The sequence below is a fragment of the Tursiops truncatus genome, chromosome 11, assembly GCF_011762595.2.
Source record: "Tursiops truncatus isolate mTurTru1 chromosome 11, mTurTru1.mat.Y, whole genome shotgun sequence".
Lineage (NCBI taxonomy): Eukaryota > Metazoa > Chordata > Mammalia > Artiodactyla > Delphinidae > Tursiops > Tursiops truncatus.
Window position 1 is genome coordinate 75,792,136 of NC_047044.1, and position 27,146 is coordinate 75,819,281.

General features: G+C 35.8%; 1 protein-coding gene across 8 annotated transcripts in view; it reads right to left on the reverse strand.

Moving 5' to 3' along the window:
• Positions 1-27,146, reverse strand: part of DNM1L (dynamin 1 like) — a 61,411-nt gene that overhangs the window by 16,984 nt on the left and 17,281 nt on the right. For 4 of the 8 annotated variants that reach the window (XM_019935395.3, XM_019935389.3, XM_019935422.3 and 1 more), the window contains exons 2-7: positions 14,355-14,502; positions 10,536-10,574; positions 9,021-9,067; positions 8,541-8,612; positions 7,212-7,298; positions 1,264-1,426 (exon numbers count right to left, since the gene is read on the reverse strand). In XM_019935395.3, coding sequence (XP_019790954.1) covers positions 1,264-1,426; positions 7,212-7,298; positions 8,541-8,612; positions 9,021-9,067; positions 10,536-10,574; positions 14,355-14,502 — 556 coding nt within the window. The remainder of the gene's footprint in view (positions 1-1,263; positions 1,427-7,211; positions 7,299-8,540; positions 8,613-9,020; positions 9,068-10,535; positions 10,575-14,354; positions 14,503-27,146) is intronic. The other 4 variants (XM_019935413.3, XM_019935403.3, XM_019935435.3 and 1 more) reach the window with 1 other exon arrangement.

The following is a 27,146-nucleotide window of genomic DNA, read 5'->3' on the forward strand; positions in this document are numbered from 1 at the left end:
ATAGATATTTGCATACAGGTTCTTTATATGAACATAGGTTTTCATTTAACATCGGTAAATAACCTAGGAGTGGAATTACAGATTTAACTGTTTAAGAAACTGAGAAACTTTTTCCCAAAGTGGCTATACCATTCCCACCAGCAATGTATGAGAGTTCCAGCTGCTCTGCATAATTTCCAATTTTACATATGGCATTTTTCAATTAGAAGCATTTTTGTATTTTGGTCCAAATCTATAAAATCATCCTTTTTAATGATTCCATATTCTATTATTATCTTATCATTCCTACTGTGGGCCATATATTGATTCTTATTTTTTATAAATAATACTGGATTGGATTATTGCCTTATACTATATTACTAGATTAAGATCACTAGATCAAAAGTACGATTATATTTATGGCTCAAGGGTCAGTTTAAAATAGAATTAATGTATATAAAATGCCTAACAGTTTACTTTATATAATAAAAGTAAAATTTAGATAAACATTTTGATATAGTTTATCTTTTAATCTAAAATGAACATTAATTACTCATATAATAAAAGTTTCTTAAAAACTTGAAATAAAAAATTTTAAGAAATGACGCCGTTTATAGGAATTTTAATTAGCAGTCTTAGCATTAACATTTCCTACCAAATTTTTATTTTAAATTTTTATTCAAAGTAGGAAATAAGAAACATGACACTGCCCACAGACCCTCAATACTCAGATGAAAAAAAAATGGCTCCTGTATACAGCAAAGCATACATTTATTAGCAGCAATAATAACTTACAGTCTGGCATCTTATATAAGATGCACACTGCAGCATTAGTCAGGTATCATATACTGACTCACAGCATGAACTATATTTCGAAGAATCCCCTCTGCCTTGAACCTCTGCAGAATGTAGATACCATAATTACCTACTATACTATAATAGTCTACAATGATTATCTACCATGACAGTTATTCTTAGAAATCAGCCATTCAAAAACCTAAATCATTTTATTTATACAAAACAAACTTTTTGCGAAGCCATCTTCTTATTTTAAAATCATTAGGTAATCATTACAAATATGGACATCATGTGAAGTATTTTTGCCTAGCCTGTACAGCAATTTATCCATTTCCACCAAAATTTCTAGTTGATAATATAAGTAAAATAGAAAAGCATTATTTTTAAAATAGCTAGAGATATTCTTTTTAAAAATAAAAACTCCTCTCGAGGGTAGATTTACCATGTTAACCAAGTATCTCATTAAAAATTAACATCTGTCCTTACCATCTGGATCTACCTCCCTTGAAATTTTAAGTGCCTCTGATGTTGCCATATCCGTATTAGCAGCAGTGACAGCGAGGATAATGGAATTTGGATTACTGATGAACCGAAGAATGAGCTCTCTGATTTGAAGTTCAATATCCTTAGGTTGATCACCTACAGGCACCTGGACCAAAAAGAGATGATCAAGGAACTAGTAATAAAAATCAACTCTGCTTTTTTTTTTCCTCCATTTAATCCAAAGAATATAGGTATTACTCCATTTACAGATAATTAAAATGAAATTATATACTACAGTATATATGAATTTGGTAATATGTAAAAGTCTCAAAATGTAATCTTGCAAATATCAAAAGTCTACCATGTTAAGGATTGGTCAATATTAATTGCCTAGAGACAAATTCATTCATTCACTCAATTAGCAAGTATTTATTGGCAACCTTTATTTCAGGCACTGTTCTGCACACCAGATTATATCACAGTAGTGAATAAGAGAAAGACCAAAATTCCTGCCTTCACTGAGCTTTAGTGATGAGAAGCAGATAATAAACTCATATATACATAGTATCTAGGTGGTGGTAGGGCTATGGAAAAAATAAAGGCGAACAGGAGGCTAAGGAATACTTAGTTATAGCTTATACTTTTAGGGACTTCCCTGGTGGTCCAGTGGCTAAGACTCTGCGCTTCCAATGCAGGAGACCCAGATTTGATCCCTGGTCAGGGAACTAGATCCCACAGGCCGCAACTAGCAGATCCTGCATGCCACAACTAAGACCCGATGCAGCCAAATAAATAAATATTAAAGAAAAAAAAGCTTATACTTTTAAATCATTATTTTAAACGGGATTATGCTTTTAAATTGAGTAATTAGGGGAGACCTCACCCAGATAATGACATTTGAGAGAATGACCACAAACTGAAAGAGATAAGGGAGAGGTACAAGAAGATACCTGGGGGAAGAACATTCCAGTAAAGTGAACAAAATAGCAGAAGGCTGGAGCAGAAGGAGCTAGAAGAGTAATAGAGACAGATCAAGTAGATACTTTAGATCTCTTTAAGAACTTAAGCTTTTACTCTGAGTGAAGTGGGAAGCCACTACAAAGATTCTGAGCCAAGGAATGACACAATCTAATTTTCACTTTAATAATATCACTCTGGCTGCTTAGTTAATAAATTATGAGGAAGACCTCTTAGGAGACTATGGTGGTAATCCAGCTGAGATGATAGTGGCTAGCTCAGGATGGTAGCTATGCATTTGTAAGACGTGACAGAGTTCCAGATATACAGGCACACCTTGTTTTATTGCACTTTGCAGATATTGCATTTTTTACAAATTGAAGGTTCGTGCCAACCCTGTGAGAAGGAAGTCTATTGGCACTAATTTTTCCAAGAGCATTTGCTCGCTCTGTGTCTCTATATCACATTTTAATAATTCTTGAAATATTTCAAACCCTCCACCAGCAGAAAGATGACATACGACTCACTGAACATTCAGATAATGTTAGCATTTTTCAGCAATAAAGTATTTTTAATTAAGGTATGTACATCGCTTTTTTACATAGTGCTATTACACGCCTAACAGACCAAAGTACAGTTGACCCTTGAAAAACAGTGTTGGGGCACTGACCCCCTCAGGTAGTCGAAAATATGCTTTTGACTTCCCCAAAATTTAACTACAAATAGCCTCCTGTTGAGTGGAAGCCTTACCAACAACAGGCAATTAACACATATTTTATATGTTATATGTATTATATACTGTATTCTTACAATAAGTAAGCTAAAGAAAATGTTAATAAGAAAATCGTAAGGAAGAGAAAATACATTTACAATACTGTATTTATCGATATTTTATGTCATCCGTTTACAAGATAAATCTTCTGTCAGTACCAACATCAATAGTCTTATATGATAACAAAACACTGTAGATGTTATTACTGACACTAGATATCAAAAATGAAAAGATAATGTAAAAAAGAAATTCATATTTATTTACATATATAACAATTCACACATTGATAACAAAGAAGCAGCAATACGATTGCTTTATGGTAGCCTAGTGTAATCGATATGATTGCTTCACAGTAGCCTAGCCTATACACTAACGAGTGAATCGTTATAAAATTTTTATAGCATACAGTGTTAAAGTCATATTCATAATACAGTATGGAAACCACTTATCTGTGATGACAGGCTGATACACAGTTTCTCCAATTACAAAAGAAAGGCATACTGCATGGTAATATAATTCTTTGAAAGCAAAGTTATAAAACAGTAAGAAAACACATTATTAATTTTACATTAAATATCATTCACCTTATACCTATATAAAGACAGGCTATCCATTTCAATACAAGTCTTGTACATGGTGTTCTACATAATGAGTACTTAGGCAATGATGACAAAAGACACGAAAACATCTCACACAGTTCTTTTTTAATTTTTTTTAAAGGAACTAATTTTTTTTTTTAATTTATTTATTTTGGGCTGCATTGGGTCTTTGTTGCTTCACGCGGGCTTTCTCTAGTTGTGGCGAGCAGGGACTACTCTGCGTTGCCGTGCACAGGCTTCTCATTGCGGTCGCTTCTCTTGTTGCGGAGCATGGGCTCTAGGCACACAGGCTTCAGTAGTTGTGGCACGCAGGCTCAGTAGTTGTGGCTCGCAGGCTCTAGAGTGCAGTCTCAGTAGTTGTGGCGCATGGGCTTAGTTGCTCCACGGCATGTGGGATTTTCCCGGACCAGGGCTCGAACCCATGTCCCCTGCATTGGCAGGTGGATTCTTAACTACTGCGCCACCAGGGAAGCCCTCTCATACAGTTCTTGCCATACAGTTACTAGATTTCACAAGAAGACACACACATATACAACAGAACTCTATGGCATGATGATTATTTGCTATTCAATAAGTGGAAGTGGATCATCCTCATCGTTGTTCATGTGAAATAGATGGAAGAAGAGGCGGATCTGGTCTTGCTGTGTCAGGAGTGGTAGAGGCAGAAAAAGTGGAGGAGGCAGAAGGGAAGGCAGGAGAGGCAGGCACACTCAGTGTAGCTTGACAGAAATACATCATGATTTCTGTCTGACTCTTGTTTTTTCACTCTAAAAATGTTTCTATATGGTGCCAATCCTTCTTCCACCAAGTCAAAATCAGTCTTGAATAATTGGAACTCTTTGACAGATCGTGTAATGTCAATTTGTTTTCGGGCACTGCTTCTTTTACATCTTCTTCCTCATCATCTGGCACTGTTTCAGAAGTACTCATTTCCATCAAGTCATCTTCTGTTAATTCCTCCCATGCACTGTCTACTTTAGCTCTTGAATTTCTACAAGATTCATATCTTGAAACCCTTCACCCACCCACCCACTTTTTTTTGGACATGTCCACAGTCTCTTTCATGATTTCCTTGATTGGCTCTGTCATAAATCCTGAAGTCTTACACAACATCTGGACACAGCTTTCTCCAGCAGGAATTTATTATTTCAGACTTAATGCCTTTCATGGCTTTTTCAATAACAACATCTTCAATAGTGTAATCCTCCCAGACTTTCATGATGTTCTCTCTAACAGGGTTCTCCTCCGTAGTATTGACAATCATTTCCATAGAGTTCCATGTGTAATAAGCCTTAAAGGTCCATATGACCCCCTGATTTAGAGGGTGAATAAGGGACATTGGGTTTGGAGACAAGTAGACCACTTCAACACCTGTGGCCAGGGGCACTGTCTAATACCAAAAGAACTTTAAAAGGCAGTCCCTTACTGGAAAGGTACTTCCCGCTTCAGGGACAAAGCATTGATGGAACCAGTCCAGGAAAAGGGTTCTCTTTGTCCAGGCCTTCTTTTGGGGCAACCAAAAGACTGACAGCTGACTCTTTTGCCTTCAAGGCTTGGGGGTTAGCAGCTTAATAGATAAGGGAAGTCCTGATCATGAACCCAACTGCATTTGCACAAAACGGTAGAGCTGGCCTATCCCTTCCTTCCTTACATCCTTGTGCCTGCTTCTCTTCCTTACTAATAAATGTCCTTTGTGGCATTTTTTTCCAGAATAGGGCACTTTCATCTGCATTAAAAACCTGTTCAGGCAGATATCCTTTCTCCTTAATGATTTTCTTAATAGCATCTGAGAACTTGTCTGCTGCCTCCTGTTACCTTGATATTTTTTAAGCCAAACCTCTTTCTGAAATTATCAAACTATCCTTTGTTGGCAATAAATTATACAGCTTTAGATCCTTCACCTTCCTTTTGCTTTAAGTTGTCATATGTTGACTTTGCTTTTTCTCAAATAACGTTATAGTCTATAGGTATGCCTTTCCTACAGCAATCCAGCACACACATAAAAGTTGAAATTTCAATACAAGATATAAAGGCATTGCACATAAAGTGCAAGGTTTTCATGCCTTCTGGCATAGCTGCAGCACTGCCTTCATGAATTTCCTTTTCTTTTTTTTTACAATGGTTCTTAAGTTGGATTCATTTATCTTGAAATGGTGGGCAACTGCAGACCTCAATCTACAGTGCATATCAAGCAATTCAACTTTTTCTTGTAACATCATGACTTTTCACTGCTTCTTGGGAGCACTTCCAGCATCACTAGTGGCACTTCATATGGGTCTCATGGTGTTAATTCAGGTTTACGGTATTACACTAAACATGATGAAAAATATGCAAGAACCACAGAGATCACCTTTTACCATGATTTACTGGAGAGATGAACTGCTCAAGCAGAGATGATTAGCATCACACGGCATTTTAACAGGCTATTCACAATACTTGAGCTCAGCACAACAGCAACAGAAGGTGGCTATGAAATTATTACAGTAGTACAGTATGTACTACAGTTCATCTTACGCAGTTATGATTAAATACTGCATCTTTACATTTGTTTACATTTCTTTCTGCTTCAAACGGCACCATGTACAGTCTGTATGTGCATAGGTTTTGATAAATTTTAACTTTTTATAATAGATTTGTAAGTTAATTTTTATTAATTTTTTCAGTATTTCTAGGCTATGCAGTTGTCTGCAAGTTTTTTCAAATTGTCACAAATCTCCAGAAGAATTTTCCAATATATTTATTGAAAAAAATCCACATATAAGTGGACCCATGCAGTTCAAACCCTTGTTCAAGGGTTGACTGTATAGTGTAAACATAACTTTTATATGCACTGGATAAACAAAAAATTTGTGTGATTTGCTTTATTGCGATATTCACTTCATTGCAATATTCACTTTATTGTCGTGGTCTGGAACCAAACCTGCAATATCTCCAAGGTATGCCTGTATTTTAAAGGTAAGGAGAGCTAGAGGATTTGCTGACAGAGAAAGTAGGGTGTAGGATAAGAAGTATCAAGGATGACTACAAACTTTTTGGCTAAGCAACTGGCAGAACAGAATTGCCATTTACTAAGATGGAGGAGACTGTAGAAAGATCAAGTCAGGTTGAGGGACAGATCAGGCATTTGGTATTAGACACATCAAGTTTGAAATGCCTATTAGACATCTGAAGTGTGTATGTCAAGTAGACAGTGGATACACAAGATGAATATACAAGTCTGGAGATATTTGAGTGTTGTCAGCATACAGACACTCATATTTAAAGTCATAAGACTGGATAAAATCATCAAGAGGTTAGGTGTACCCCTTTGACAAGAGGTCCAAAAACTTAGCTTTGGGGCACTCACTGTTTAGACACTGGGAAGACAAGAAACCAGCAAAAGAGACTGAGAAGGAGTGACCAGTAAGATCAGAAATAATCCTCTAGAGTGTGGTATCCTGGAAGCAGAGTAAAGAAAGTGTTTCAAGGAGAAAGAAGGGCTCAACTATGTCAAATGCTGCTAATAGATCAAGGTAGTTGCAAAAAAAAAGCTGATTAATCTATATGAGGTTAAGGAAAAACTACATTTGTTCAAGTGAAAACAAACATGACCATACCCACAATGAGTAACAACTATTCTTTACCTTAGTCATTCCTGGCAAATCCACAAGTGTCAGATTGACAACATTGGGTGAAAAAATCTTAAGATGAATTGGTTCAGGGCTTACTCCCTAAAAATAAGTTTTAAAATATCATATTAAAATCACATTAAAACTTCAATGAATAAAAATGCTAAAGTAAACCTCATTTTAAGTATTATACATTAGATGCTTTTAAATATTAAATAAACCATGATTTCTAAAACATTTCAACAATCAAAACCCGATGAAACATATAGGAAATAAGGCAGCTAGCCATAGGTTATAATCCCATCCAACCTTATACTATTAATATACATAATTTATTTCCCCTATATTATTTCACATTCTTTTCTCTGGATTCTCAGCAGATAACGTTTCTTAAATATGTTTAATAGACTTAGTGCTGAACAAAAGAATAATGTATCACTATCCAAATTTATGAAGTTCTTGAGTTCAGGGAGTGAGACATAGGTAACAAGTTATCCAAATCAGGGAAGTATGGCGGCAGCAGCAGTAACTAAAAGGTAACCTGCCCAGAGACCAATAATAAACAAAGCTTAGTCAATCACTAAAACAGAGACAAATATCCTGAATAGGCATAAAGAAATTAACATGGCTCCAAAAATGCCTTTTTGTCAGGAAAAACCTCTCCAGCACAGCATCCGGCAGATAAAAGGACTCAATAAGTATTTTTTAATATTAATACTTAGCTAAGGCCCACTTGTGGGATTAAACGTACCCATACAAGAATGTAGGTAACAACAAAAGAGAAGGGAATAGAAAAGTAATAAGAATAAAGAAAGAAGAGAGAGAAAACAGAAGCATTTAAGGGAGTCAGTGATAGTGCCTCGTGTCAAAATTAATCGTATCTTAGACACCTAATTTAATTTAAATTCTCAGAATCTGAGAAGACAATTCAGCTGTTAACATTATTTTTCATTTTCATTGAAAAAAAAACCCTTAATTTCCCGTTTGCTTTCATAAGTAAATCTAGCCTTACTCAGGTAAGAAAAAGAGCTCTTCAAAATACATGGATCTTGTAAGTTATATATTGCTTCTTAAATTAGAATACAGTCAATCCAGCAGAAAAAGATAACACTGTAGGAAGTATTAAATTAAAAAGTTACATAATAAAGTGATATATAAATCTCAAGATCAAGAATAAACACCTAAATGAAACATCTGATAGCATATAAAAACTCTAAGAAACAAAAGGTATTAAATAAAGTTTTTATATATTTGGGAAAATACTCCATTAGTTTCAAAGACCAGAATACTCTTGATGATATATTTATCAATGGGTATAATTTCCAGCTCTAAAGAGATGCCTACCTTATTATTTCCTGAAATCCTTTCTGTTTCATTTTCAATTTCTTGTCGAATTTCATCAAAATCTGTGTAAAGCTAAAAATTATTGAAACAAAAAACACGGTATTCAAAATAAGATTAAAAGTTCTTAAGCAGGGTTTGATAAATTTCAAGGATGTCTATGGATCTGCTTCAGAGAATTAGTAAACAAACTCTAATATACACATATATTTTTTCTGAGCCAAAGAGTCATAGTTTATATCAGTTTTTCAAAGCTGCCTGAGCCCACAACAGTTAAGAGTCTCAGAGAGAACAGGGCTCAACTTAAATGTTTTCCAAATAAACTACTATGGTTAGAAATGTTAAGATTTATTTTATAAGGAACAGCTGCTTCAAGATAACAATGCTACATTGCCAATCATAAGAAACTAAATTATCAACTACTTGTACCCCCAAAAAATGTTTTCAACATGTTACTTCTTCACCATATTCTTCTACAATTACCTTATTTTTGGTGTGAAGAAATTTACCCCATTCTTCTGCTTCAACCCCTGGAAAAAGAAAAATTCCATTTATTGGAAACTATGGAAATTACTTTTTATCTTTATTTAGGAATTCAAAAAGGCAGTACAATATTATTTTTTCCTATTTTGCCATTAACTACAAGTTAACGTATATTTTAAGATCTGCTAAATTATACTCTCACATTTTAAGAATTGTACCAGGTATTTCAGAAACGACTAATTTCAGAGTTGCTCACAGGTCTTCCCACTATTTGAAATCTAGATTTCAACAAATAAAATTGTTTACCTCTCCTCATATTATAGTAAAATATGTATACTTTATTTTTAAATATCTTACACATAAAAAGCAGTTTATCTGATGAAAATACTCAAGCTAATGGCTAAAAGAAGAAAACTTATGAGTCATACTGAATAATAATGCAAAAAGCATATATAATAGATTTACATGTAACTCATAAAAATTTGCAATATGTGAATGAAACAGCTAACTTTTCATTCTGTTTTGTCGTTTTTATTTTAATTTGGTTTCTTGTTGGTAACCCATAAAGTCACAATTTGTCGTTACTTTAAAGAGCTCTCTCAGTAGTGTGAAGCTACTCCATAATTTATATGCATTTTCAACGTGATTTTTCCCCCCCAGGAACAAGATTATGTTCTCCCTTGGAATTGAAGGTAGGTAAGAAATGAAATGGCATGGGGTGTGGGGAACCTGGCATATGCCCTGTATGGAGTTGCTACTCGCCAGTAGTTTCCAATAATAGGTCTGCTCCTCTTGCACTTGCTGAAAAAAGGAAAAATTATTCACTGCAGGTACTGTTTTGAGTGATCTGAGACTTGGAGAGCAAATTTTGTTCTGATTTTCCCAGAAAAGCTAGAAATGCTTAATTGTAGAAAGGTAAACTAACTTTGCCTCCCCGAAGCACAGCTATTCGTTTTTGCCAAATTCAGAGTTTCAAACGTCTTAATGATTAAGTTTATGAATAACACATACCAGCCACCTGAGATCAAATTAAAATGACTGTAAGATATTCAAATAAATATTTACTGAGGAAAAGGTGTATCAATTTCTTTGGTGGGATAAAGGTAAAGAAACTGGATCCTTTTTGCAAGTAAAATGCTCACCTACTTGAAGCTTAGTACCTTCTTCCAAGAAGTCTCATTGGAGAACTGGAGTAATCTAGATGAATAGAACTCAGAGGCAGGTACTATATACCAAAGGGGTGTTCTTAATTTACCTTATCATATAGAAGAGGCCTGGCTTCACAAGCATGTTTTTAAAAATAAAAATAAAATAAATTACATTCACCACCAAAAAAAGCCTGCATTCTGATGCAATGCCAAAAGGTAACAAGAACCACTAACACCTGCAATCAATCAATGTGGATAGGCAAATAAAAATGGAAGAAAAAAAATGCACACAGCCTGTAAGAGTACAAAAGCACACATGCAGGCACAATAGGAAAAGAAGGGCCAAAAACAAATGGATAAAGGAAACCTTTAGAAAGGTGTCTTGAGTTTTTCCATGTAGCAGGGTCTGTAGTTAAAGAGAAACAGCACAGAATGATAAGTTTAGTGCTTATCCCTAATATTTGAAACCTTTCTAAAAAATCAAGTGTGCAAAAAACCTGAACACATTTCAAATGCCATTTCAAATGCATTCAATTATTCCAAATTTACAACTAGAAAACTTCCATTACAATTAGTTATAATTAGAGGGATTATATAATATTTTAAATGACACAAATGAAGTATATAGTGTGCCATAATTTATTTTTTATTTTCCATTACACCTAATTATATCACCTCTGGTTTCTAATTCTAACAAAGTGGATTAAAATTAATTTACTATTCAAAAATTTGTCTTAGACATCTGATAACTATGGGTAAAGATAAATTACCTAGTGGAAAAAAATCTACAAAACATATCAAACACATCTTTCAAAACCTTTAAAGTAAATATGAACGTATTTACCAATTGAGCTTTCTAAGGGATTATTTTCTTTGAAATATATATTGAATTTAACAGAACACCACAGAAACAATTTTGGTATTTAGTCAGCATGCTACTTTTGGATTTAGTCTACAAGGAGATCTGAGGAAAACTTAATTTATTTCTTATAAATATATAAAAGGTAATCATAGAGTTCAAACTAAATCACCATCTCACTTGAAAACAGTTTTTGTTTTTAATAAGATTTTATCAGAAAATTCTTTTACATTGGCAGAAGTGGGGGGCAAGATGAGAAATACTATAAATCTATATATTGACACCTCAATTATCCTATGTAGTTGGCAGAATGAGGGATCTCATGTTATATAAATTTTCCTGATAATTGAATTATACATAGTAATACTTAAATAGTTTAGCCAGTTTTGATGGACCTATATTTAAAATGGATTATACTGCTCCATGTCATGTTAGAATCCACTGCTCTTAAACTTACCTATTAATGGTAACTTATGCCTTTGTTACATAATAGAGCCCTTTGAGGCTACAAATCCCTATACAAAATGGTTAGACACTGATTTTTTCTTTTTTTGAAGTTCTCCTGTCTTTATGTTTTCCTCCCCTTTCTCCTGTATGGTTGCCAGGCTGTCAGGTAGTTCATACTCTTCTGGCTGTCTCCTGCTTCACTGTTCCTAATTTCCTCTAGGATAGAATGATTTGTAGTAAGGTAGAACTGTTTATCCTAAGGATAAATGGGCTCTGATGAGAAGTTAAAGAACTATTCTAGTTATTAATAATATATATGACATTTAGTACTCAAAATTTACAAAATCTATTTTGTGTTCTGGGTGGCTGAGTTGTCATTTGAAGTGAGGTTTTATGTTTTTTAATATAAAAAATAAGCACTAAGCTTGGGGAAAAAAAAAAATATATATATATATAGGTAAAGATATGCAGATTTACTGACCAACCACCAAGAAGAGACATCAACAAAACAGAGTGGACATACAAACAAAGAGATACCAAGGAACTGACACTTCTATAGCTGAAATGTACACCCCTTCCAGAAACACTGCCCACATCTGCAAATAGTTTCTGAGAGACAGGATATCATCTGCCCTTTTCAAGGTGACTGAAGAAAATGAAGAGTTAAAAGCAACAGACTTAACACCATACAGTTTCTTGAAGTCTTAGTTTAAGGTATTTGGTAAAATTGATGATGTTAGTGAGAATGAAATTTTTAAAGAGTTATTCTATACATTTGAAGCTGGACCATAAATTAGTCCAAAATGATTAAATTCAAGGTTCAGAATTTCAATAATAAAGAAATATTACAGAAAAGCAAAGCGATGAATAATATACCAAGAAGCTACCTAATATAATTAAAAGACTCCTACATATCCTCTGGCAGTCTATCCAAAAATATTTATCATTATATCATTATATGTTAACATCTACAAATTCATTAACTTGCTTTAGCGATTAACTTTCTGTAGTCATTGTAGATGCTCATGACAGGTCTTTTTTTTTTCCCCTTTAAAAAAAAAAATCAAACTATCACAACAATGCTCCTATAATAAGTAAAGGAAAAGATCAGATACAGAAATTAAAGTAACTCCAATTGCATCAAATTATCATCCCATCTTAGATTAGAATGTAAGAAACAGAATGAAACTTCACTGAAAACAGATCTCTGCAGAATGAGAAACAAACATGGTACTCTGCTGCAAATGCAATTTAATACTTAGAACATTTTATAGACTTTTATAAATAAGACAAAATGTGAACCAAACACTGAAGATTAAACATATTACTCTCATCAAATATTCCAAACCTCACTAATGTAAAAGTATGATTAATAGAGGATACATATTTAATAGGCAATTTAAAACATGCTAATAAAGATAGTGTGTCTTAGGGCTTCCCTGGTGGTGCAGTGGTTGAGAGTCCGCCTGCCGATGAAGGGGACGCGGGTTCGTGCCCCGGTCCAGGAAGATCCCACATGCCGCGGAGCGGCTGGGCCCGTGAGCCATGGCCATTGAGCCTGCGCGTCCGGAGCCTGTGCTCCGCAACGGGAGAGGCCACAACAGTGAGAGGCTCACATACCGCAAAAAAAAAAAAAAAAAAAGATAGTGTGTCTTAAAATATTTTCAGTTTAACCAAAGAAGAACTGCTATAAAGGATGGTGCATATTTTCTTATCATGATACTCCACGTTTACTATTTGGGTGAGGGAGGACTCTAAAAAGTATGTGCTATATAGGTAAGCCTTAGCAAGAGAAGGATAGTAAAAAAAATAATAATAATTAGGGACTTCCCTGGCAGTCTGGTGGTTAAGACACCATGCTTCCACTGCAGGGAGCGTAGGTTCAATCCCCGGTCGGGGAACTAAGATACCTCATGCTACGTGGAGTGGCAAAAATAATAATAATTTTTTTTAAAAAAACTCTTTCTAAAAATAATATTCATCTTAGGGCTTCCCTGGTGGCGCAGTGGTTTAGAGTCCACTTGCCAATGCAGGGGACACGGGTTTGTGCCCCGGTCCGGGAAGATCCCACATACCGTGGAGCGGCCGGGCCCGTGAGCCATGGCCGCTGAGCCTGCGCGTCCAGAGCCTGTGCTCCGCAACAGGATAGGCCACAACAGTGAGAGGCCCGCATACTGCAAAATAAATAAATAAATAAATAAATGATAATATTCATCTTAGATTGAAGGGCCAAAGGTTCAAAATTAGCAGACACATGGCAAGACCAGAAAAGGGAAGGTAAGATAACATTGTCATGCTGAAAAGCTAAATCATTTTAATTTTATTTAAAAGTAAATATTTAAACTAGAATCTAAAATATTTAAATTCTAGGGACTTCCCTGGTGGTCCAGTGGTTAAGACTCTGTGCTTCCACTACAGGGGGCACAGGTTCGATCCCTGGTCGGGGAACTAAGATCCCGTGTGCCGCGTGGCGTGGCAAAAAAAAGAAAATATTTAAATTCTAAAACAAAGTGAAAAAGCAAAAACATTGTTTTAAACACAAGGAAAAAAAGTTTAAAACACTCCAAAAGACACAAAAACTTTTAAAAATAACTGATTCTCATTTACCAAGTAGCTCACTAGATCCCCCACTAAATAGCATTAACAACAGTTTACTAAACTGAATTACCAAAAAGGTTCTTTTTCAAACAAGTTGACTCACGGTCCTCAAAAACAACAAAAATTACTCTTTTTTAACATGAGAAAAGACGCATACCACTTTTCTTCACAAGACTCCTGATTTTGCTACAGCCACTAATTTCTAATTAGCTCATATCTTTTGAAGATTGGACCAAAAATGAAGAATTTTTAAATAATTTATATTCCAATTCTAAAATTTACCATTTTCTTCTCCTGTTGTTTTTCGTTTATCTTCGGGTGAAACATGGACTAGCTGCAGAATGAGAGGTCTCCGGGTGACAATACCAGTGCCTCTGGGAAGCAGGTCCCTCCCCACTAGGCTTTCTAGCACTGAGCTCTTTCCACTGCTCTGAAAACGGAATACACAAGAGCAAAATGAGTTTCTTAACAGGTTTTTTTGTAACTCAGTAAGACTATGCTATATAATTACTTTAAAAAAAATTATTGCCAAGTCTTTTAAAATGAAAGTTTAAAATGAAGTTTATTATCTATTATATGATCTTTATTTCTTTAAAATAAAAAAGTACAAAAAGAGAAAATATATACCCTAGTGCAAAATCAATTAGTTATGTGGTAACAATATCTATGATTATTTCATGGGATATATAAAAATTTATAACTCAAAACAAAAGAGAGTGACAATATGAAAGCCCCAATTCCCCATAATTTTCCTACCTTTTCTGATACTCTCAACCATATAATATTAGGTATTTTCAAAACCTATATAATATTGGTATACATAAAATTATGCCCAGAATATGTAGATATTTTACTTTAAATGGGATAGTAGTACTATGTGTATTTTTCTCTAACCCACTTTTATTTTTAATATAACAATCAGGGATATCATTCCATATCAATATATTTACTTCTGTGCTTAATAGTTAAATAGTATTCTGTATGTAAAACCAAACCCCAACTGATGGACATTTAAATGGTCTTTGCCACTATTAACAATGCTGCAATAAACATACTTTGTACATATAACCTTACTCACTTATCCTATTACCTCATTAGATTTACTTAGTTCATTAAATGAAATTGCTGTGATTAAAGAGCATACAGATTTTATGCATTCAGATACTACCAGACTGCACACTACAAGATGGGGGGCACCAAGCTATGCTTTATGTTCAATCTGCTGCATCCCCATCAGCATTGGGCATTACCACTTTTTTGAGTCTTTGCTACTTTTTCTGATAGATAAACACTGACAGTTCATTTAAATTTGCATTTCTTTATTATTCAGCCTAGTATCACTTTGTTTAAGGGCCTTTTGTATTTCTCCTTCAGTGATTTGCTTGTTCAAATGCTGGTGTATTATGTGTCTTATTAGTTTATAAAGATCTTTATCCATATAAGTATTTATTTTTTGTTGTTTTGAATATTTTCCCCCAACTTTTTATTTTGAAAATTTCAAAGCCACAAGAGTTGCAAGAATATTAACAGTGAATACCCATATACTGCAACAAAAGTACCATATACCTTAACTAATTATTAGTATTTTGACACATTTGCTTTATGTCTCTTCTTACACACACACATCTTTTCTTTTGCTGTCCCTTTTGAGAGCAGGTTAATATGTCATGACATTTCATCCCTAAATATAGTGGCATATCTCTAAGAATAAGGGCATTCTACTATATAACCACACTACAATGATCACAGTGAGGAAATTTAACATAGACACAATACTAATAAACAGTACATAATCAAATAATATATAAACTTGTCTCTATTATGTATTTTTATATTATACATAAATGTTTACAAATTTTCTATTTTTTCAACTTTGTAATTCATATTTTTCTGTAACAGAATGTTTTCCTTACTGTATTTTTTCTTAGTCAAAACTAGTACATCTTCTAATTTCATACTTCTACAAAAGCAAACACCCTAAACTCATCTACTGTATCAGAAAGGGTCTACAAGAAACAGATGGCCCATTCAAGTTAGAATAATTTAAGGAAAGTTTATTTACAAGTGGACTATTTACAAAGTTTTGGAAGAGGGGGATCACAAGGGATAGTGCAATAACGTGGGCTGGTAATGACAGAGCAGCTCTTATCACTCACAAGCTCCAAAAGATGGATGAGAACTTTTAGAGAGCCAGCCAAAGGCACCTACACATAGGAAGTAAGCCAGGGGAATAAATACCCAGACTTTAGTCTCCTCCTTTCTCTAAGTCCTGCCAAGGCTCCCCATTTCCAAACCCAATAGGCAGAGGACATTCCTATTGTCCAGAAAGGTCCCCTATGATGGAGAAAACTAATGTTGAGTGGATAAGGAGTGTCAAATTTAAGATTATGTGGCACATCCGGTTTTGCTACGTTTTGGAGTCCAGGTTTGCCGCTCTCATAAGTAAAATGGGTGCTTCCCCCATTTCTTTTCTGTATTCTAAAATAATTTAAACAACACGCAATGGGGACCTTCAAGATGGCAGAGTAGTAAGACATGGAGATCAGCTTCTGCCCCACAGATACATCAAAAATACATCTACAGGGACTTCCCTGGTGGCACAGTGGCTGAGAGTCTGCCTGCCGATGCAGGGGACACGGGTTCGTGCCCCAGTCTGGGAGGATCCCACATGCCGTGGAGCGGCTAGGCCCATGAGCTGTGGCCGCTGGGCCTGTGCGTCCAGAGCCTGTGCTCCTCAACGGGAGAGGCCACAGCAGTGAGAGGCCCGCGTACCGCATAAAAATAATAATAATAATACATCTACAGGGCTTCCCTGGTGGTGCAGTGGTTGAGAGTCCACCTGCCGATTCAGGGGACACGGGTTCCTTCCCTGGTCCGGGAAGATCCCATATGCCGCGGAGCAGCTGGGCCCGTGAGCCATGGCCACTGAGCCTGCGCATCCGGAGCCTGTGCTCCGCAACGGGAGAGGCCACAACAGTGAGAGGCCCGCATACCACAAAAAAAAAAAAAAAAATACATCTACATGTGGAAAAACTCCTACAGAACACCTACTGAACACTGGCAGAGGACCTCTGACTTCCCAAAAGGCAAGAAAATCTCCACGTACCTGGCCATGTGGCTGACAGGGTCTTGGTGCTCCAGCCTAGTGTCAGGCCTGAGCCTCCGAAGTGGGAGACCGAGTTCAGGACATTGGACCAACAGAGACCACCCAGCCCCGTGCAATATCAATCTGTGAGAGCTCTCCCAGAGATCTCTGTCTCAACACAAAGACCCAGCTCCACCCAAAGGCCAGCAAGCTCCAATGCTGGACGCCCCATGACGAACAACTACCAAGACAAGAACACAACCCCACCCATTAGCACAGAGGCTGCCTAGTATCATACTAAGTTCACAGACACCCCAAAACACACCACCAGACACGGCCCTGCCCACCAGAAAGACAAGATCCAGCCCCACTCACCAGAACACAGGCACCAGTCCCCTCCACCAGAAAGCCTAAACAAGCCACTAAACCAACCTCACCCAAAGAAGGCAGACACCAAAAACAACAGGAACTATGAACCTGCAGCCTGCGATAAGGAGACCACAAACACAGTAAGCTAAGCAAAATGAGAAGACAAAGAAACACAGAGCAGATTAAGGAGCAAGGTAAAAACCCAGCAGACCAAACAAAGGAAGAGGAAATAGGCACTATACCTAAAAAAGAATTCAGAGAATAATGGTAAAGATATCCAAAATCTTGGAAATAGAATGGAAAAAATAGAAGAAACTTTTAACAAGGACCTAGAAGAACTAAAGAGCAAACAAACAATGATGAACAACACAATAAATGGAATTGAAAATTCTCTAGAAGGAATCAATAGCAGAATAACTGAGGCAGAAGAACAGATAAGTGACCAGGAAAATAAAATAGTGGAAATAACTACCGCAGAGCAGAATAAAGAAAAAAGAATGAAAAGAATCAAGGACAGTCTCAGCGACCTCTGGGACAACATTAAATGCACCAACATTCAAATTATAGGGGTCCCAGAAGAAGAAGAGAAAAAGAAAGGGTCTGAGAAAATATCTGAAGGATTTTAATTGAAAACTTCCCTAACATGGGAAAGGAAATAGTCAATCAAGTTTAGGAGGCACAGAGAGTTCCATACAGGATAAATCCCAGGAGAAACACACCAAGACACATATTAATCAAACTATCAAAAATTAGGTACAAAGAAAAAATATTAAAACCAGCAAGGGAAAAGCAAAAAATAACATACAAGGGAATCCCCATAAGGTTAACAGCTGATCTTTCAGCAGATACTCTGCAAGCCAGAAGGGAGTGGCAGGACATATTTAAAGCGATGAAAGGGAAAAACCTACAACCAAGATTACTCTACACAGCAAGGATCTCATTCAGATTCCACGGAGAAATTAAAAACCTTACAGACAAGCAAAATTTAAGAGAATTCAGCACCACCAAACCAGCTTTACAACAAATGCTAAAGGAACTTCTCTAGGCAGGAAACACAAGAAAAGGAAAGGACCTACAATTACAAACCCAAAACAATTAAGAAAATGGTAATAGGAACATACATATCGATAATTACCTTTAATGTAAACGGATTAAATGTTCCAACCCAAAGACATAGACTGGCTGAATAGATACAAAAACAAGACCTGTATATATGCTGCCTACAAGAGACCCACTTCAGACCTAGAGACATATACAGACTGAAAGTGAGGGAATGGAAAAAGATATTTCATGCAAATGGAAATCAGAAGAAAGCTGGAGTTGCAATTCTCATATCAGACAAAATGCACTTTAAAATAAAGACTATTACAAGACACAAAGAAGGACACTACATAATGATCAAGGGATCAATCCAAGAAGAAGATATAACAATTGTAAATATTTATGCACCCAACATAGGAGCACCTCGATACATAAGGCAAATGCTAACAGCCACAAAACGGGAAATAGACAGTAACACAATCATAGTAGGGGACTTTAACACTTCACTTTCACCAATGGACAGATCAACCAAAATGAAAACAAATAAGGAAACACAAGCTTTAAATTACACATTAAACAAGATGGACTTAATTGATATTTATAGGACATTCCATCCAAAAATAACAGAATACACTTTCTTCTCAAGTGCTCATGGAACATTCTCCAGACTAGATCATATGTTGGGTCACAAATCAAGCCTTGGTAAATTTAAGAAAAATGAAATCGTATCAAGTGTCTTTTCCAACAACAACGCTTTGAGACTAGATATCAATTACAGGAAAAAAACTTAAAAAAAAAAACAAACACACGGAGGCTAAACAATACACTACTTAATAACCAAGAGAGCACTGAAGAAATAAAGAGGAAATCAAAAAATACCTAGAAACAAATGACAACGAAAACATCATGACCCAAAACCTATGGGATGCAGCAAAAGCAGTTCTAAGAGGGAAGTTTATAGCAATACAATCCTACCTCAAGAAACAAGAAAAATCTCAAATAAACCACCTAATCTTACACCTAAAGCAATTAGAGAAAGAACAAAAAAAACCCCCAAAGTTAGCAAAAGGAAAGAAATCATAAAGATTAGATCAGAAATAAATGAAAAAGAGATGAAGGAAATAATAGCAAAGATCAATAAAACTAAAAGCTGGTTCTTTGAGAAGATAAACTAAATTGATCAACCATTAGCCAGACTCATCAAGAAGAAAAGGGAGAAGACTCAAATCAACAGAATTAGAAATGAAAATGGAGAAGCAACAACAGACACTACAGAAATACAAAGGATCATGAGAGATTACTACAAGCAACTATATGCCAATAAAATGGACAACCTGGAAGAAATGGACAAATTCTTAGAAAAGCACAACCTTCAAAAAAAAAAAAAAAGCAAAGCACAACCTTCCGAGACTGAACCAGGAAGAAATAGAAAATATAAACAGACCAATCACAAGCACTGCAATTGAAACTGTGATTCAAAATCTTCCAACAAACAAAAGCCCAGGACCTGATGGCTTCACAGGTGAATTCTATCAAACATTTCGAGAAGAACTAACATCTATCCTTCTCAAACTCTTCCAAAAAATTGCAGAGGAAGGAACACTCCCAAACTCATTCTACGAGGCCACCATCACCCTGATACCAAAACCAGACAAAGATGTCACAATAAAAGAACAGTACAGGCCAATATCACTGATGAACATGGAGGCAAACATCCTCAACAAAACACTAGCAAACAGAATCCAACAGCACATTTAAAGAATCACACACCATGATCAAATGGGGTTTACCCCAGGAATGCAAGGATTCTTCAATATATGCAAATCAATCAATGCAATACACCATATTAACAAATTGAAGGATAAAAACCATATGATCATCTCAATAGATGCAGAAAAAGCTTTCAAAAAAATTCAACACCCATTTATGATACTCTCCAGAAAGTAGTCATAGAGGGAACCTACCTCAATATAATAAAGGCCATATATGACAAACCCACAGCCAACATCATCCTCAATGGTGAAAAACTGAAACTATTTCCTATAAGATCAGGAACAAGACACAGTTGCCCACTCTCACCACTATTATTCAACATACTTTTGGAAGTTTTAGCCACAGCAATCAGAGAAGAAAAAGAAATAAAAGGAATCCAAGATTGAGTTATTTGTAGTGAGGTAGATGGACTAAGAGTGAAGTAAGTCAGAAGGAGAAAAACAAGTACCATATGCTAACACACATATATATGGAGTCTAGAAAAAAAAAATGGTTCTGAAGAACCTAGGGTCAGGGCAGGAATAAAGACACAGACATAGAGAATGGACTTGAGGGCACAGGGAGGGGGAAGGGTATGCTGGATCGAAGTGAGAGAGTGGCACTGACGTAGCTAGTGGGAAGCAGCTGCATAGCACAGGGAGATCAGCTCCGTGCTTTGTGACCTCCTAGAGGGGTGGGATAGGGAGGGTGGGAGGGAGACACAAGAGGGAGGAGATATGGGGTATATGTATATGTATAGCTGATTCACTTAGTTATAAAGCAGAAACTAACACACCATTGTAAAGCAATTATACTCCAATAAAGGTGTTAAAAAATAAAAATAAAAAAGAGACCTGTACCACAATGTTCATTACAACACTATTTACAATAGCCAGGACATGGAAGCAACCTAAGTGTCCATTGACAGATGAAGGGATAAAGAAGATGTGGCACATATATACAATGGAATATTACTCAACCATAAAAAGAAACGAAATTGAGTTATTTGTAGTGAGGTGGATGGACCTAGAGTCTGTCATACAGAGTGAAGTAAGTCAGAAAGAGAAAAATACTGTATGCTAAAACACATATATGGAATCTAAATAAAAAAGGGTTCTGATGAACCTGGGGCAAGACAGGAATAAAGATGCAGACGTAGAGAATGGACTTGAGGACACAGGGATGGGGAGGGGTAAGCTAGGTGCTTTGTGACCACCTAGAGGGGTGGGATAGGGAGAGTGGGAGGGAGACGCAAGAGGGCGGAGATATGGGGATATATGTATACATATAGCTGATTCACTGTTATACAGCAGAAACTAACATACCATTGTAAAGCAATTATACTCCAATAAAGATGTTAAAAAAAAACACGGAAATTTCCTGTTCTTTATGTGTTTGATTAAAAATCTATCCAGAAAAGTCAAGTAATTCTCATGGATTTTCAAATTTATAAGCATAAATACTTATAATATTCTTAGAAATTGTTCACTTTTCTTATTTCTAGTATTTATCTTTTTTCCCCCATTTAAAAAAAATTTTTTTTTAATTGGGGTATAGTTGCTTTACAATGTTGTGCAAGCTCCTGCTGCACAGCAAAGTGAACCAGCCATATGTATACACATGTCCCCTCCTTTTTGGATTTCCTTCCCATTTAGGTCACCACAGAGCACTGAGTAGAGTTCCCCATGCTATACAGCAGGTCCTTATTAGTTATTTTATACCTAGGCGTATATATATGTCAATCCCAATCTCCCAAGTCATCCCACCCACCCACCCCTTTTCCCCCTGGTGTCCACACGTTTGTTCTCTACATCTATGTCTCTATTTTGGCTTTGCAAATAGGTTCATCTTCACCATTTTTTTTGTTTGTTTGTTTTTGTTTTTGTTTTTCCTGTACGCAGGCCTCTCACTGTTGTGGCCTCTCCTGTTGTGGAGCACAGGCTCCAGAAGCGCAGGCTCAGTGGCCATGGCTCACGGGCCCAGCCGCTCCGCGGCGTGTGGGATCTTCCCGGACCGGGGCACGAACCCGTGTCCCCTGCATCGGCAGGCGGACTCTCAACCACTGCGCCACCAGGGAAGCCCCATCTTCACCATTTTTATAGATTCCACATATATGCATTAATATATGATATTTGTTTTTCTCTTTCTGGCTTACTTCAATCTATATGACAGTCTCTAGGTCCTCTAATATTTTATCTTTATGTTCTTTTTTCTGACCAGATTTCCCAATTGACTATTATATTGATTTTATTGGTCAAATCTGTATTTTATTGATTTCATTTTGTAATTATTTATTTTTAATACTGTTAATTTCTTCTTGCTGGATTTGTTTTCTGGGGAAGAGGGTTATTTGGCCCATCCACCCTACACACACACATACATCTCTCAGTATGAGTCATCTCTATCTTCTTTCTTCTATACTGAGAATCTTGGTTCTCAAGGACACAGTTTGTGGCCAAATTAAAAGAAAACACTCATTTGCTTTTTATTTCACATTACACACAGTCTCCAAATCATAATACCAATACTACTACCACCAATATGATTACTGAAAATAGTTTTTTAAATATTTTGCACATGATTCCTCTATTCTCCTTCTCATCTGTTTACAGACTGTACTTCCTCCTTTTTTTAACCCCACTAAGTCTTGGTTCTACAAGTATATGTATAGTACTGTCAGTCCTTATATTAATGTCTCTCTAGTCATTTTGATTCTCTTCCTGAAGATTCCTCAGGAAGAGCCAATGGGAACAATATTCTTCAGTTCTAGCACACTGATAACAGTTTGTGACTTTTGTACTTGAAAAACAGTTTGGTTATATGTAAAATATTGGGCTCGTGCTTTCTTGAGTATCTTAAATATGGAATTCCATAATAAATTGTGTCTTTTCTCATAAATTCTCTCATAATAAGAACAGATCTTCTCTCATAAATTTTTACTGTTGAAAAATATAATAATCTGATTTTCCTTCCCTGATTTTGCTTAGAAGCCTGAAGAATTTTTATTTTTCCTTTAAAGTTCAATAATTTTACTAGACTGTGTCTTAGTGTTGGTCTTGCTGTGTCAATGTTCTCAGGCATGTGCTGAGCTCTTTCAAAATGGAGTTCCAAGTCTGTTTTTAATTCAGTTAAATTGTAAGTTTTCGTATCTGTTCTGCTCCCTTGCCATCATTTTTTTCTTCTTTGGGGATTCCTATTATACATATGTTGGATCTTCCTTGCCTGTTTTCAATATGTCAATTTCTATCAAATTCTTTTTACAGCTCCTTTTTATCCCATCTTTAAAAATGTCTTCCTCCTTTTCAACATCTTTCTCTTTCAAAGGTATTATCTGTTATGTTTATATGCCCTGGTGTTTTTCTTCTAATTTGTCATTTCTAAAATAAATTTTCTTTCAATTCTAATATTTCACAAAGTTCTACCACCTAGCATTTAAAAAATTTTTTTCTTATGCAAACTTTGTTTTTTGAAATGCCTTATTCTGATTATAATGTCTTTTGTCTTGCCTTTTGTCTTAATATCTAATGGTTTTCATCTGTTTTGTGGACGTCTTTCTGGTGTGCTTTCATTGTCTATAGGAATGCTATTTAGAGTCCCATTTTTCTTCAGATACTTTGTAAACTTTTGACAACAATCATTTCATATTGCTGATATTTAAATGAAGTTCATTTTCCTGAAGTTTCAGAAGGAGTTTTGGCCTAGAATAGCTATTCTAACTTCACTCTAAAACTCCCTCTTGTTTTTGTACAGTGTTTGGAAATAAAGTTCTTTGTTTTCTGAGATATCTTGATTCTGTTCCTCTCTACCACTTTTATCTGGACCTTCTCTTTTCTTTGTATTCTTCAGGGGATGTTTAATTGTAATGTCAATTCCTTCTCATGTGCAGATTGGTCCTGGAAGGTAGCTTTGGTTGGTTTTAGAAGTTTCAAGGTCCTCCAGTCCCTTAAGGGTTTACAAAAGACCTCTTTCACTCACCCATTATCAGTGTGTGCAAAACTCCTCCTAGTTTCAGCTGGTATTCGTAAACTGGCCCTCCAGGCTTTCCAGTGATTGCCTTTTGGCTATTTTTCAATTCTCACATTCATTTGAAGTTCCATTGCTTCCTTAGTCTTCTTTCATACACAATAATACACAGGTCTTGGAGCTGTTAGTGGTCTATCCCCAAACTACTGGTGTTTGAGTGTTTGTAGAGAGAAACATGCTCAACTAATATTCTTCTAAATGTTCTTCATGGATTTTGAGTTTTCCTATTTTATTTGTTCTGTTTTTATGGGAAAGTCATACAAGGATTAGGAAACTATTCTACCACTGCTGTCATCTTCCCAGAATCCCCAACAAAGAAATTTAACCCACTCAGACTAATGTTTAGCTTTATGTAAGTTTTTTAATATTATTCAGTCATAAAAAGGAATAAAGTACTGATACATGCTATAATATGGAACATTATACTATGTGAAAGAAGTCAGTCACAAAATACCACATATTATTTGATTCTGTTTACATGAAATGTCCAGAAGAAGCAAGAAAGTAGATTAAGTGGCTGCCTAACATTGGGGGCAGAGGAGAGTAGGGAGTGACTGCTAATGGATACAAGCTTTCCTTTGGGGATGATACAATATATAATTAGATCATGGTGATGGTTGCACAACTCTATGGACATGGTAAAAACCAGTTAACTATACATTTCACAAATTCCAGAACAATTATAAACAACTGTTAAAAATCATGACTTTATACATTAGAGAACATAAGAATATTTTCATGACTTTGAGATAGAAAGTACAAACTAGAGAAGAAAAGATTGTTAATTCAACTACTGCAAAATTAAAATTTATTTTACTCATACAAAATAATTGGGGGAAAATATTTCTTTTTTAAAAATATTTATTTATTTATTTTTTGGCTGCGTTGGGTCTTCCTTGCTGTGCACGGGCTTTCTCTCTAGTTGCAGTGAGCAGGGGCTACTCTGTTGTGGTGCACGGGCTTCTCATTGCAGTGGCTTCTCTGGAGCACGGGCTCTAGAGTGTGCAGGCTTCAGTAGATGTGGCACGTGGGCTCAGTAGTTGTGGCTCGTGGGCTCTAGAGCGCAGGCTCAGTAGTTGTGGTGCACGGGCTTAGTTGCTCTGCAGCATGTGGGATCTTCCCAGACCAGGGTTCGAACCCGTGTCGCCTGCATTGGCAGGTGGATTCCCAACCACTGCACCACCAGGGAAGCCCCAATAATTGGGGGAAAATATTTCTGACTCATGTAACTGACAAAGAATTAGCAACCAAAATGTAAAAGTGACTCTTACAAACCATTAAGAAAAAGATGAATACTATAATAGAAAATCATGTGCAGAGATATGAACAGAAACTCACAACAGAACCACAAAGAGCCAAGAAATAAGTTGCTCCAACTTATTAGTAATCGGGGAACTGCAATAAAAAGGACAATGAAATACCATAAATTTAAAATGTGACAATACAAAGTATAGGTATAAACAAATAAACAAACTCCACTCTGTACATGGGAATGTAAATGGTTACAAACATTCTGAGGAGCAAGTAAGAATATCAAGTAAAAATGAAAATACATATACCCTACAGTCTAGTAATTCCACTACTTGATACTTTAGAGAAATTCTCAAACGTGTACAATGAAGCATTCATAGGAATGTTTCCAGCACTGTTGTTTACTAAAACTGCTATAGCAAACAAGGGCAAACACTCAAATATTCAAGGAGAGGAGAAATTTTGATATATTCATATACTAGATTACAGCAGTATAAGTGAGCAAACTAGGAATATATATGTGTATGTATGGATAAATCTCACATGTATGATTGTGTAAAAATAACACTGAAGAGGAATATGTACTATTTGACGTCACTTACTTCAGGTAAGTGTAAAACATGTAAAACAATATATACTACTTATGTTATCTACATATGTACTATATGTAAAATGAAATGCATAGGCGTGATAAACACTAAATTCAGGAAATTGGTTATGTCTCTGTGGGAAGAAGGAAAATTCATCTAGATAGTTAATATTTTTTTTCTTAAACTGGGAAGTAGATACAATGGTGTCCTAATATTATCCTTTGTACCTTTTCGATGTTTTCAATATTTCAAAATAATTTTTAATGCCTCAAATGTGGTACGGGATTTCATATTGATGAGGTAATTAAAGAAGCTCCATTTCCACCACCCTCCCATACCCTAAGCAGACACCTGGTATAGCCACACACAGCTTGGATATAGGTTACGGACTAGTCCCTTTGTCCACCCTGGCCTTCTGTACAAGTGATTTATACTAGCTTAGGTGTCCAACTCTGCTAGAAAGTTCCAAGTACTATATTCAAGCTACAACAGAGATCTGGAAGCAATTCAGGTAAGATTTCAATTTTATTTCACAATATCTTGGATGGGAAATGAAGGAATTTTTTAAAAAATTTTTTTCTGTTCTCTCTTGTTCAGTATGTTTCACTGCATTTAAATAATGGTTATAGTATAGATGAATACAGAATTTTATAATCACAATGAATCCCTCTGAGAACTCTAAATTTTAAATATTTCTCCATGGCATCTAACATTTGCTGTTGCAGATTGAAAGTCTGATGCCAGGCTGATTCTCTTTCCCTTTTAGGAAATCTTTTATTCCTCCTTCCTTCTATTTTGACACTTGGAGAATTCCGGGGTTTTGTAAAAGTTTGGATTTCAGAAATTTACCCAGGGTATGTCAATCCTTTCAATATTTGTGCCCAGCAATTGAAATCTGAAGATGTGGGGGACTTTGGCTCACTGTTTGATTATTCTTTGTCCATCCAAGTGTTCTTTCTCAAT